The 12,848-nt window shown below is 36.9% G+C and overlaps 2 protein-coding genes across 3 annotated transcripts in view; both read right to left on the bottom strand.

Annotated features, from left to right (window-relative positions):
- LOC109433216 (anoctamin-4) overlaps window positions 1-12,848 on the bottom strand; it is a 133,551-nt gene that overhangs the window by 22,966 nt on the left and 97,737 nt on the right. The window lies entirely within an intron of this gene.
- Window positions 7,474-9,371, bottom strand: LOC134291111 (uncharacterized). The gene is made up of 2 exons (XM_062858429.1): window positions 8,695-9,371; window positions 7,474-8,664 (listed from the first exon to the last, which is right to left on the bottom strand). The coding sequence occupies exons 1-2, from the start codon at window positions 9,310-9,312 to the stop codon at window positions 8,443-8,445; spliced, it is 840 nt and encodes a 279-aa protein (XP_062714413.1). The 5' UTR covers window positions 9,313-9,371; the 3' UTR covers window positions 7,474-8,442.

Here is a 12,848-nt window from a genome sequence, read left to right as displayed (position 1 = left end):
ATGTACCGTGGAGGGCCCATATTCTGCGCACCTAAGACTTTTTAAATTTCAATCAGCTGTAATAAATTCCAAATGAAACCGATTTGGCTGAATTTTTGACCACGCATAGCTATAAGCCTTGTAAATAAGGGAAAATACATTTTTTATTCAAAACACTCAATTTTTATGTAAAATCATGGAATTTCTAAAGTGTGTCCAATGTTCCTAATTCTGCGCACCCTTTTTTGGAATGTTCCTTATTCTGCGCTTTAATGTTCCTAATTCTGCGCACATGGAAAAAACTCTAAAAAGATAGCATATTCTAATGAAAACATGATTCATATACCAAATTCAATTGCATTCTTCATTTTCAACTTTCATACGACATTACGACCGTATTGGAACTGTGTATGTTCCCAACATTGATACTACCAACTTTGATTACAAAGCAAAGTGAATTTTAATCATGTTATTCAAAAGGATTTGGTAGCATTACTGAATACTACTATGTAAAACTTTTAAGTTATCCGCATAATATGCACACTCATTATATTTCAGTAAAATTTACGTTCATTTCTAAAAGCAATATAAACTCTTACGCCATGAAAAGGTGGCACTATCTTTGCTTGCAAACTTAGACTTCTTTCTTGTTAAACTCCAGGGTTTCCTCTGTTTAAGCAAATTCCATGTAAACTCACATCATATGCCCCGTTTGACGTATGCATGCATGGATACATTGAGTTTCGCCCGGGGTTGATGGCAAATGTTTGAAACGATGGGTAATCCGGTCGAGCTATCGGATCAAAAATGCAAGAAGCGTAAATAAGCCTTTAAAGATTATAAACTTATTTTTTGAAACGTAATTACAATCACCGGATTGTTAGAAAAATAGAATATGGTAGTTATAACTATGGTGGCATTTATATGATGTTTGTTTATTAATTATATGTTCAAAATTTAGTGGTAAAATGCCTGCGCAGAATTAGGACCACTATTTAATACCGGTTCCTAATTCTGCGCACCCAAGAAGAACAAGAACACGAAGAAAAGAAGAAGAAAACTCAATTGTTTTTAGCCGATTTTGATTCCTCGAAGACAGCAGTATAGGATGCGTATGGAGAAGTAAACATTATATTCATTATATATGTATGTAGCAAAATGCTTCAGCTGATGAGGCAACTTTTTAGCAGCTTCGCTAATGGACACAGATTTCATGTGATTTCCAGTACTTGCAACACCATTTTATTTTTTTACAAAATAATGGTCATTAGTTTGAAACATTTTTTTTCACAAACTTTTTCATTACTACAGAAACAATATTCAAAAAATATATTTGAAGCTAATATTGAGCTAGCGTCCATGATCTTGTCGTATATTACAGGAAGTGCGCCGTATTAGGGACTACGCAGAATTAGGGCCGGTCACGGTAATCACAATACATCTTCAATAAATTTTACCAAAGCGAGTAACCACATTGTCCGTGCCTGCTAATTTTGTCACTTTTACGCTATAATTCAGTCAATTTTAAACCAATTGACTTGAAGATTTGTACACGGCTGGATGCTCTTCGTATTTCACCGCGTACAAAAAATAAGTCAATAGGATCAAAATTGACTGAGGTCTAGTAAAAAAAGCTCAGAATAATAGCTTGGCCGAGATGGTCCTACGTCCCTATTATCATTATCCAAGTTGCATAATAGCGTGATCTTTAGTCTAATTTATTAAGCATAACAGTAAACAGTGAGTGACCTCAGCTTAAAATTTATGTATGAGATATTTCTCGCTAAAAGTATTTGTTTTTTTTTTCAATTTCTCTCTTAACAGCTAACAGCTTAACAGCTAATTCACTAAGAGTCGATTTCTTCACCCTGGCTTAAGGTTTAACTATATGAGTAAGCCTAGCTTACCAGTTAAGCCGAGGTGAAGAAATAGGCCCTAAATAGTAACATCTGAGAATCAGAACACGGCCGCCACAATGGCCGACTTCAATTCTTATTTTCATGAAACAATTTTTATGTTACAGAATGAAAATAAAACATACTGAGATTGCCAACTGGCGGGAACATATTTTTTTTTTTTTATTTACCTAAGATGTTAGGTTAGGTGGATCACTCTGACGTATTGGCGAACAAATGTGAGGTTAGGTACCGCAAAATTTTCAACTTTGGAAGCAAAAATAACATATTTCTGGCCAATACATTGCAGGAAAGTTGTGAGAATCTGCAATAATTTCACTTTTCTTCCATTTGTATCATTAGAATTCAGTCTAGAGTTCGTAGTTCACTGTTTTAGAAAAGCGCCACCTGCGCAATTTAGCTTTGCGTTTGATCGTCAATAGTGCACAAATTATTTTATTTTAAACCTTTGGGGCCAGAGGGTTCAAATGTAACCTCACATGAAAAAAAGCTGTATAAAATCACCCACTTATTGAAAGTGTACTCTGTCTTCGGCAAAATTATTGCAAATCTACTTCTGTATTAGGAAAAAATATGGAGAATTGGGATTGAGACATCATTGACATCCTAGAACACCTGAACATCTAGAAGTTAGGAAAAAAATGATACTTTAGTAACGTTAAATTCTGATTTTGGATATGGTTTACATCCACATGTTCACGTAGAGTAATGCGGGGCAAAAATTCGCACGGGGCAAAAGTTCGCAGTGGGTTGAACACGAGTTAACAACCCAAACAAATTTGTATGGGTTCGACACATAATCAGGCCAGTTACTCGTCAACAAAAATTGGAATGATTTCGTTATGGTGTGGCGGAGATAAGCGAAAAAATGTGTTTTGATAGATTTTTTGGACTTTTTGGAATAAAAATTTGTAGCAACAGGAAGAAGAAAAATCTCATAACCTCTTGATGTCGGAGAATCGTTATTCCATAGTAGTTCGAGAGGTGCACTTGAATAAACAAAAAATACTAGTGCTTCTTGTAGCAAGGGATATTGTTCAGACCTTGACGAAGAGGCAAAAGTTCCCAGTAGTTGTGGGGCAAAAATTCGCACTAGATTTCAATAAAATTACAGAATCTTAGAAGCAATGATGGTTTCATATAGAAACTACTATATATGTACAATATGTGTACTATCCTCCCTGAAATCATTCTGGCAGAGGGTTTGAACTTAGTTTTGTAAGAAGATCGATTGTAAGGCAAACATTATGTTCACCCATTTAAATAAAGAAATGAAAAATGGCTAAAAAACATTTTAATTTTCGTATATTTCTGAAGGTCATGTTATGTTCATCTACTTTACCGGAGCCTTCCATAGCTTAGTTTGTAAATTCGCAGTTATAGTTCATCACCATACTGACGGGGATAAGATTCGATTACGGTCCCGTTCAATAGTTTTGCGGCATATTTGATTTTTTTTTTCATGTATTTTGTGCAACACGTGTCTCTATGATTAAACCACAATGTATTTTGACAACTTCAGTAAAGCTGGAAAGGACAGCTTCAAGTTAATAGTTGTGGAAGTCTTCATAAAATACACTGTATACAAAGCTGAACACCAGGTCTTATTCCAGTTGGGCCGTAATGCTAAGAACAGAAAGAAACAGATTTCATGGCTAGAGTGAAAGGACGAACATGAATTTCCATGAAATAAATGAACATCACACCAATAAACTACGCTGTTCAAGGTGCGAACTTTTGCCCCCACACACAGTCACACAAGCAAGCACACAGACAAAAGCGACAACCGCTGTTGAGTGACTTCCAATGTAAATATAGATGCAAAGTGGAAATCAGGAACTCTGGATAGTCCAAACTATCCTAGAATTTAGTCCTTGGGAGATGTCAAGCCGTTACATGAGTATCAGTTATTTTCGCTATGAACGATTGTCCAACGTCCAACTACAGGGGATGGCCAAAATGTTTGGGATAGGCTTGGGGATAGGCAACTTTTTTTTCTCGCACAAAAAAGTTCAACAAGCTATACACATTTTCATAGAGCGCATCAAAAAACCTCAAATTTTGACTGTTTGTCAACCTATTATGTGTGCATCATTGGCTCAAATTTGGGCTCGATTGATTAATATTTCGCAAAGTTACAACCGTTCGCGTAAAACACTATTTTTCAGACAACTCATTTTTGAGGTGTCATATCTCAGAAACCAGTGAACCGAATTGAATGAAATTTTGAACGTACGCTAACAATATGTAAATGCTTCACAAACTATTAAAACATAGGTACTTTTTAAACATTGAAAAAAGTTATCATGGATTGACACTTTTTCGATTTTTCTCGAAAAAATGTATTTTTTTACATCAATGTCAATAAATTTTAGTGTTGATATCCAAAGATTTTCCACTTCTGTTATCAAGTTATCTCTAATCAGATATATTAGAGCCTATTTAGATTGACGGAAGAACACATTCAGTATTTTTTGTGTGGTATTGTAAATTTGACTTATTTTCCTCTATATGGGTAAAAATTTCAATCTGGTATAACTTAATTCACCGTGGGAAAATATTACATTTGATAACGTCGTATTAAGTATCAATATATTGTTGATAATCGTTAAAAAATTCATTCAATTCGGTTCACTGGTTTCCGAGATATGACAGTTCAAAAATGAGTTTTCTAAATAATAGTGTATTAGCCGAACGGTTCTAACTTCGCGAAAAATTAATCAATCGAGCCCAAATTTGTACCAATGATGCACATATAATAGGTTGACAAACAGTCAAAATTTGAGATTTTTTGATGCACTCTATTAAAAGTTACGGCCTGTTGATTTTTTTTTTTGTGGGAGAAAAAAAGTTGCCTATCCCAAACATTTTGGCCATCCCCTGTATTACCTATGAATCCTTTGGAATTGTATAAATCATCTTTTGGGTCTATACTCGTAAAAAGATTCATCCTCGCAATAAATGTATTATGGAAAAAACGCTGATAAGACCGGTAGTTCTCTACGGGCACGAGACCTGTATTATCATCGAAGGTGCATGCAAGTACCCGGAGTGTTCGAGCATCGAGTGCTTGGAATAGGAAGCAATCTGTGAAGTACTAGATTGAAAGTAGTGAGCTGGATTTTTGTATGGTGAGATGACCAGTTCTCCATTTCTGTAATGAAATGGTCCAAACAGCGTGGGTTATATGATTTCTAGACTAATTTGATGCTATTTGAGCAAAAGTTTGGGTAACTGTGATGTTGTATTATTTATTTCTTGCAACTTCAACAACACAGTTACCCAAAGTTTTGCTCAAACAGCATCAAATTAGGCAAGAAACCATATAACCCACGCTGTTTGCACCATTTCATTGCAGAAATGGAGAACTGATCATCTCACCATACAAAAATGATACATGATTCTACACCAAAAACGATGATCAGCTTAGCGAGTTCAAAAATGCTGTAAACTAGTGTTACCGGACCTACTGCAAAACTAATTTACTTTAACGTATACTTTTGGGACGTTCGGGGTCGTCCAACCCTTTCTGGAATTTAGTCATTAACACCTACAGGGGATGGCCAAAATGTTTGGGATAGGCAACTTTTTTTATCCCACAAAAAAATTCAACATTCTGTAACTTTTCATAGAGTGCATCAAAAAATCTCAAATTTTGACTGTTTGTCAACCTATTATATGTGCATCATTGGTACAAATTTGGGCTCGATTGATTAATTTTTCGCGAAGTTAGAACCGTTCGGGTAAAACACTATTTTTTAGACAACTAATTTTTGAACTGTCATATCTTGGAAACCAGTGAACCGAATTGAATGAATTTTTTAACGTTTATCAACAATATATTGGTACTTAATACGACGTTATAAAATGTAATATTTTCTCACGACAAATTAAGTTATACCGGGTTGAAATTTTTACCCATATAGAGGAAAATAAGTCAAATTTACAATACCACACAAAAATTATTAAATGTGTTCTTCCTTCAATCTAAATAGGCTCTAATATATCTGATTAGAGATAGTTTGAGAACAGAAGTGAAAAATCTTTGGATATCAACACGAAAATTTATTGACATTGATGTAAAAAAATTACATTTTTTCGAGAAAAATCCAAAAAGTGTCAATCCATAATAACTTTTTTCAACGTTTAAAAAGTATTTATGTTTTAATAGTTTGTGAAGCATTCCTATATTGTTAGGGTACGTTCAAAATTTCATTCAATTCGGTCCACTGGTTTTCGAGATATGACAGGTCAAAAATGAGTTGTCTAAAAAAAGCGTTTTACCCGAACGGTTCTAACTTTGCGAAATATTAATCAATCGAGCCCAAAATTGTACCAATGATGCACATATAATTGGTTGACAAACAGTCAAAATTGGAGATTTTTTGATGCGCTCTATGAAAAGTTATAGCATGTTGAACTTTTTTGGGAGAGAAAAAAAAGTTGCCTATCCCAAACATTTTGGCCATCCCCTGTACCTTCGTTTTAGCAATGAACTGTTATCCAACCATTACAACATTCTTTTAGAATATTCCAGACCAAACAAACTACTCAGTATGTAGTCATACCCGTTATTCAAAGTAAAGTTTGGGACATTCAGAGTCATCCAAACTGTCCTGAAGTGTAGTCCTTGATATCTACAGCCATCACACTAGTTATTAGCAGTGTGAAGTAACTATGCACTGTATCCATAATTTAAACCTCCTTGAAATTGTATAAACTATTCCAAGGTTCTTTAAAAATAGTCCAGACGAATCAAACTACTTCACGTATCAGTTCATTACATAAGATAAAATCGAAATTTGTGTCAGTCTAATAGGGTATTGGTTCCCTTATTAAGCATGTGGCTCCCATTTTCATCCTACGAAAAACAAAGGATTGAAGCGTTGTTTGTTTTGTATTTTTGTATTTTTTGTTAGAAGTGAGCACGGAAAAAGAACGGAATCAATCGGTGCCGTAATCGCTTATTTTCAAATAGGATGAATATGGGAGCGTGAGATTAATGATGGCACACATACCCTACATTCCACGTTTTGCGCGACCGGGACTGAGACAAAACGTAACAATCGATTTAAAATTTCACCCAATTTCACTCATAGCCTTCAGTATTCGTCCTTGTCTGGCAACAAATTAACAAATATTTTTAAAATATAAACGCAATTTTTAGAGAATGTTTTGCAAGATGTTTTACATATTAGCAGTTAAATTATCCCTTTATTATGTTGCACTAGACTGTCCAAAAAAAAAAAATCGATGTTCGAAAAGTCAAGGTGCTCAACCCTTAAATGAAAGATATGCATATTTGAAGCATTTTTGTAGAACATTTCGATTTTCTAAAAAAATCATTTCAATTAACTGGACTATTCAACTAGTAAAGTTGTTATTTCAAGCCTCTAACTTTTTTCAATATACTTACATTAGACTCTATAATACTCACAAAGACCTTATAATATTCCAAGTATACAAAGTTTTGCATATATTTGAAATATTGTCCATTCACTAAAAACATAATATCTCAGCTTCTAAACAAGATATTTTAAATCTGTTTTAGAGAAATGACGCGTACAGATAAAACTACTTACTTACCTTACCGATCAGGTTAAGGCCGGGGTGGCCTCTGCTGTACATAGTAGCCGCCTCCATTCCACTCGGTCCATGGCTGTTTGTCTCCAGTTCCGCACTCTGCGTAGGGTCCGCAGATCGTCCTCCACTTGGTCGACCCACCTAGCTCGCTGCTCACCACGTCTTCTTGTACCAGTCGGATGACTCTCGAGAACCATTTTAGTCGGGTTGCTATCCGACATCCTAATGACGTGACCCGCCCACCGTAGCCTCCCGATTTCCGCGGTATGAACGATGGTTGGCTCTCTCAGCAGCTGATGCAGCTCGTGATTCATTCGCCTTCTCCAAGTCCCGTCTTCCATCTGCACTCCGCCGTAAATGGTACGCAACACCTTCCGTTCGAAAACTCCAAGGGCGCGTTGGTCCTCTGCACGTAGGGTCCATGTTTCGTGCCCATAGAGGACGACCGGTCTAATCAGCGTTTTGTAGATAGTCAACTTCGTGTTACGGCGAACTTTATTCGATCGTAGAGTTCTGCGGAGTCCAAAGTAAGCACGATTTCCTGCACAATGCGCCTCTGAATTTCTCTGCTGGTGTCGTTGTCGTCGGTCACCAGTGAGCCCAAGTACACGAATTCTTCAAACGCCTCGATTTCATCACCGTCGATATGAATTCGGGGTGGCGGGCGCGGTGATTCCTCCCTGGAGCCCTTTGCCATCATGTACTTTGTCTTCGACACATTAATGACTAATCCGATTCGTCTGGCTTCACTCTTTAGTCGGATGTACGTTTCCACCATCGTCTCAAATTTACAAGCAATAATATCAATATCATTAGCGAAACCAAGCAGCTGAACGGACTTTGTGAAAATCGTTCCACTCGTGTTTATCCCCACTCTCCTAATTACACCCTCTAAAGCAATGTTGAACAGCAAGCACGAAAGACCATCACCTTGCCGTAACCCTCTGCGAGATTCAAAGGGATTCTAGAGTGTCCCTGATACTCCAACTACGCACATCACTCGATCCATCGTCGCCTTGATCAACCGTGTCAGTTTATCCGGGAATCCGTATTCGTGCATAATCTGCCATAGCTGTTCTCGATCGATTGTATCATACGCCGATTTGAAATCGATGAACAAGTGATGTGTGGGCACGTTGTATTCGCGGCATTTCTGCAACACCTGGCGGATGGCGAACATCTGGTCCTTTGTAGTGCGTTCACCCATAAATCCAACCTGATATTGCCCCACGAACTCTCTTGCAATCGGTGATAGACGGCGGCATAAAATTTGAGAGAGTATCTTGTTGGCAGCGCTCAGTAGTGTGATCGCGCGGTAGTTCCCGCAATCCAACTTGTCGCCCTTTTTGTAGATGGGACACACGATACCTTCCATCCATTCCTCCGGTAATACTTCCTCCTCCCAAATCTTGGTAATGACCCAGTGTAGTGCTCTCACCAGTTCTTCTCCACCGTATTTTAGAAGCTCGCTTGGTAGTTGATCTGCTCCAGCGGCTTTGTTGTTTTTCAACCGGCCAACCTCCTCCCCAATCTCTTGGAAGTCAGGGGCCGGAAGCCTTTCGTCCTGTGCACATACTCCTAGATCTGTTACCACGCCACCTTCGGTACTTGCAACGTCGCCATTGACGTGCTCATCGTAATGCTGCCGCCACCTCTCGACCACCTCACGCTCGCTCGTGAGAATATTCCCGTGATTATCTCGGCACATGTCGGTTTGTGGCACAAAGCCTCTGCGCGAGCGGTTCAGCTTCTCGTAGAACTTTCGTGTGTCTTTAGCGCGGTACAGCTCTTCCATCGCTTCGCGATCTCGTTCTTCCTGCTGGCGCTTCTTCATCCGGAAGACTGAGTTCTGCCTGTTCCGCGCCTGTTTGTAACGTGCCTCATTCGCTCTCGTACGGTGTTGAAGCATTCTCGCCCATGCTGCATTCTTCTCGTTTTTCAATGTGAACAACATTTGCCGTCGTACCAGTCGTTTCTGTGATTCGGAGTCGCGAAGCCTAGTGCTGTAGCCGAGGTACTACCTATGGCGGATCGGATGTCCCTCCAGTCATCTTCAAGTGTAGCTGCGCCAAGCTGCTCTTCCGTTGGTAGGGCCACTGCTAACTGCTTCGCGTAGTCTTGAGCCACTTCTACGTTACGCAGCTGCTCAATTTTGAGCCACGGCGTTCGACTTCGACGCGTGGTGATAACTGTCGAAAGTTTTGAGCGCATGCATATAACGTCTAAGTAGTGATCCGAATCTATATTCGCACTGTGGTATGTGCGGACGTTGGTTATATCCGAGAAGAATTTACCGTCGATTAGAACCGTGGTCGATTTGGTTTTCTGTTTGATGGTCGGGTGATCTCCAGGTGGCTTTGTAGATATCTTTGCGAGGGAAGAAGGTGCTTCGGACTACCATACCACGGGAGGCTGCAAAGTTTACGCATCGCTGGCCGTTATCATTCGATACGGCGTGCAGGCTGTTTCGCCCGATTACCGGTCTGTACATTTCCTCCCTTCTTACCTACGCGTTCAAGTCACCGACAACGATTTTCACGTCACGCGGCGAGCAACCATCGTATGTTTGCTCTAACTGCGCAGATAAAACTAACATAGTTGAAAAAAAAAAATGTGCGTGTATTTTTTTTATCAAATTTTGAAAATCAAAATATTGAAAAAAAAAATCAGAAGTTTAAAAAATATTATGAAATAATGATTTTTTTTGAGAATTTCCATGAAAAAGGATCATTTTTCAAAAATCGCATTTTTCGAAAATCGAAATGTTCTACAAAAATGCTTCAAATATGCATATCTTTCATTTAAGGGTTGAGCACCTTGACTTTTCGAACATCGATATTTTTTGGGACAGCCTATTGCACACCTACTACAATAATTGAAGATGCAAAACCAATAATGATAATCAATGCGGTTTAGAAGAAAGTATTGATTGTATTTTCGGCTGTGAACCTGGATCTGGCCCTGACTCGCAATAAACGAACAAAAACGGAACCAGCTCCGACCCAAATATGTGATCATTGTGAAAATCAGTCGAACTGTCAGTTTCGCATTTTCATTTAATCTTTTTACTGCATATTTATCTATTTTATTAATTATCTGGAAAATATTTAACAAGCCCTAACTCTGTAAAATTTTTATCAATTTTTTTCAAATTATGACTAGTAGTTTTATCCTCTTGCTATCTGTAATTGCTACAAATTTAGACTTGATTGGTTTGCTCTACAACAATACGGAGTGCTTCAAGCAGAATACATCTTTTTTTACTGTCGTTCAATTAACTATTATATCTTGGGAATAAGTGAATCAAATCAAATCAATTTTTGATCATTGGTGACTAATATATTGGTCTTTGATTACAATTTGATTCGAATACAATATGTTCAAAGTGAAGTTTCCAGCTTGTAGAATACGTTTTGAAAAATTCTTTTGTTAAATACTTTTTGAAAAAAATGGAAACTTACAAGATCGCAATACAATCACAATTTTAGAAGTTTGAAAATTTTGGCCAATCACCTCCTCCACCGTCTCTCAAGAGTACGTAGGGGAATAGTGGGTAAAATGAACAGGGAGGGGGGGGGGGTAAAATGAACAGGGTGTTGTTTTACAGCTATTAGCGTATTTCTGCACGTTAAGGATGCTGTGTGATAATGTAAAACATTATACTTCTGCTGATCTTGAACTTAAAAATTGAATAAACCACTTGATTATGACGAAAATATCAAAAACCACACAAAAAATATGCTCTGATGTAAAATTGAGCTTATTCGTTTTTGAAATGCCGAAATCACTCAAAGGGGTTTTTCCCTCTTTCTAAATTTCAAGTTAAAATAAACAATAACAATAACAATAAAATTGAGCTTATCTGAATTAAGGTCAATTCGTATATTTTTCGCAAATTATGACATGTGTGATTTCATATTCCAATAATGTACTTCCAAAAGATAATATTCAGTTGAAAAAAAAAATAGGTTACGCTTTCAATACAATTTTTCGAACAACTTTAAAACCAGAACGACTTGGAGTAAAATGAACAGCTGGTTCCAACTTTACCCATTTTTTTAAATTTTGTGCAAACTCGGTATTTTGAAATCTATAGCACATATTTTGACACAACTAGTGCAAAAAATTAAGAAAAAAAGTATTTTTCGCTCATAAAATAAGATTTTTATTCGAAAAATTGCTTGTTTTACTACATTTTTTACAAATAATTATTCCAGCACATTCCAAATTATATATAAAAGTTTTAAAAGTGTAGCATATAAAGTTTGTATTAAATTTGTTGGCCGACACTTGAATATATCAAAATTATACATTTAAACTTGTTTTTGAAGACATGTTCATTTTACCCCCATCGAATGTTCATTTTACCCACACTATTTTTCATGACTCTTGCATGTTTTGTATGTTTTGCATGTTTTGTAATCGAAAATAATGTAAGAAATCTGTATTTTTTATTAATATTTTCTTCCAGAACTCTTTGAATATATTGCCATCTACGATATTGTGGGGTGAAAAATAAAGATTTTGTCATATTTCTATTGGAAACGACCACAAACGCTTAGGGTGTTCATATTACCCTCAATTCCACTAGATCATAAACGGGCCCTATTGGTACGCAATTTATGAATGATATCTCAAAAGAGACTCATACACAACAAGAAGCAAATTGTTTTGAATATAGAATTACGTTTGTCCACCGCAAACTTCAACCTGGCGAAACTCAGGCGTCAGTAATCCGATTAATTTTCTTTTAGTTTCATTTGAAAGATATTCTGGAGTACAAATACCACACAAAATTTTATATTTGGAACTTGTTCTGTATTTGAATGTATGTATTTCATGAAGGTTGATTTTCTGTGGCGTTACAATGCTTAAAAACCTATATTTTGACCAACCATACTTAAGAGTGTAGTATTACGATTAATTTTTTTGTGTATGCTCAAAAATCTACATACATTCATCTGTTAATGATGGAAGACTTTTGAAAAATCAGTGCGTTGGTGTTTAAAAGACGGCAGCTTTGATGAATAGTGTGCCTCAATGCCTTAAAATCACGATTTTATTGTTAATTTTAATCGTCGTTTAATAAATATATATTATTACATTATTATCACGTTGAATACTTTTTTGGACGACAAGAGTAATGTAGAATGTTATAAAAATGTGAAATATGCCAAAATTCAACTTTGAAAAATTGGTATTGATGATACAGGGCCCGTAGAATGTGTCAAATATGTTCTCTGGTGCAGTGCAGCTGATGAAGACGCATGGTAATTTATTAGGGGTAAACAACGTGATTACCAAAGCAACCTTTGATTAGCTTTTGCGCCTTGTCGAACGCGTCGTCGCCAACCAATCAGCAAGCGGGAG

The sequence above is a fragment of the Aedes albopictus genome, chromosome 3 (assembly GCF_035046485.1).
Source record: "Aedes albopictus strain Foshan chromosome 3, AalbF5, whole genome shotgun sequence".
Lineage (NCBI taxonomy): Eukaryota > Metazoa > Arthropoda > Insecta > Diptera > Culicidae > Aedes > Aedes albopictus.
The sequence above is the reverse complement of the archived record's forward strand: the minus strand, read 5'-3'. Positions and strand labels throughout refer to the sequence as shown.

Coding starts and splice junctions, on each gene's coding strand:
- LOC134291111 (XM_062858429.1), bottom strand. CDS start 9,312: ATGAAGAAGCGCCAGCAGGAAGAACGAGATCGCGAAGCGATGGAAGAG. Junction 8,665..8,694: donor AGTTCGTGGGGCAATATCAG/GTTGGATTTATG, acceptor CGCACTACAAAG/GACCAGATGTTCGCCATCCG.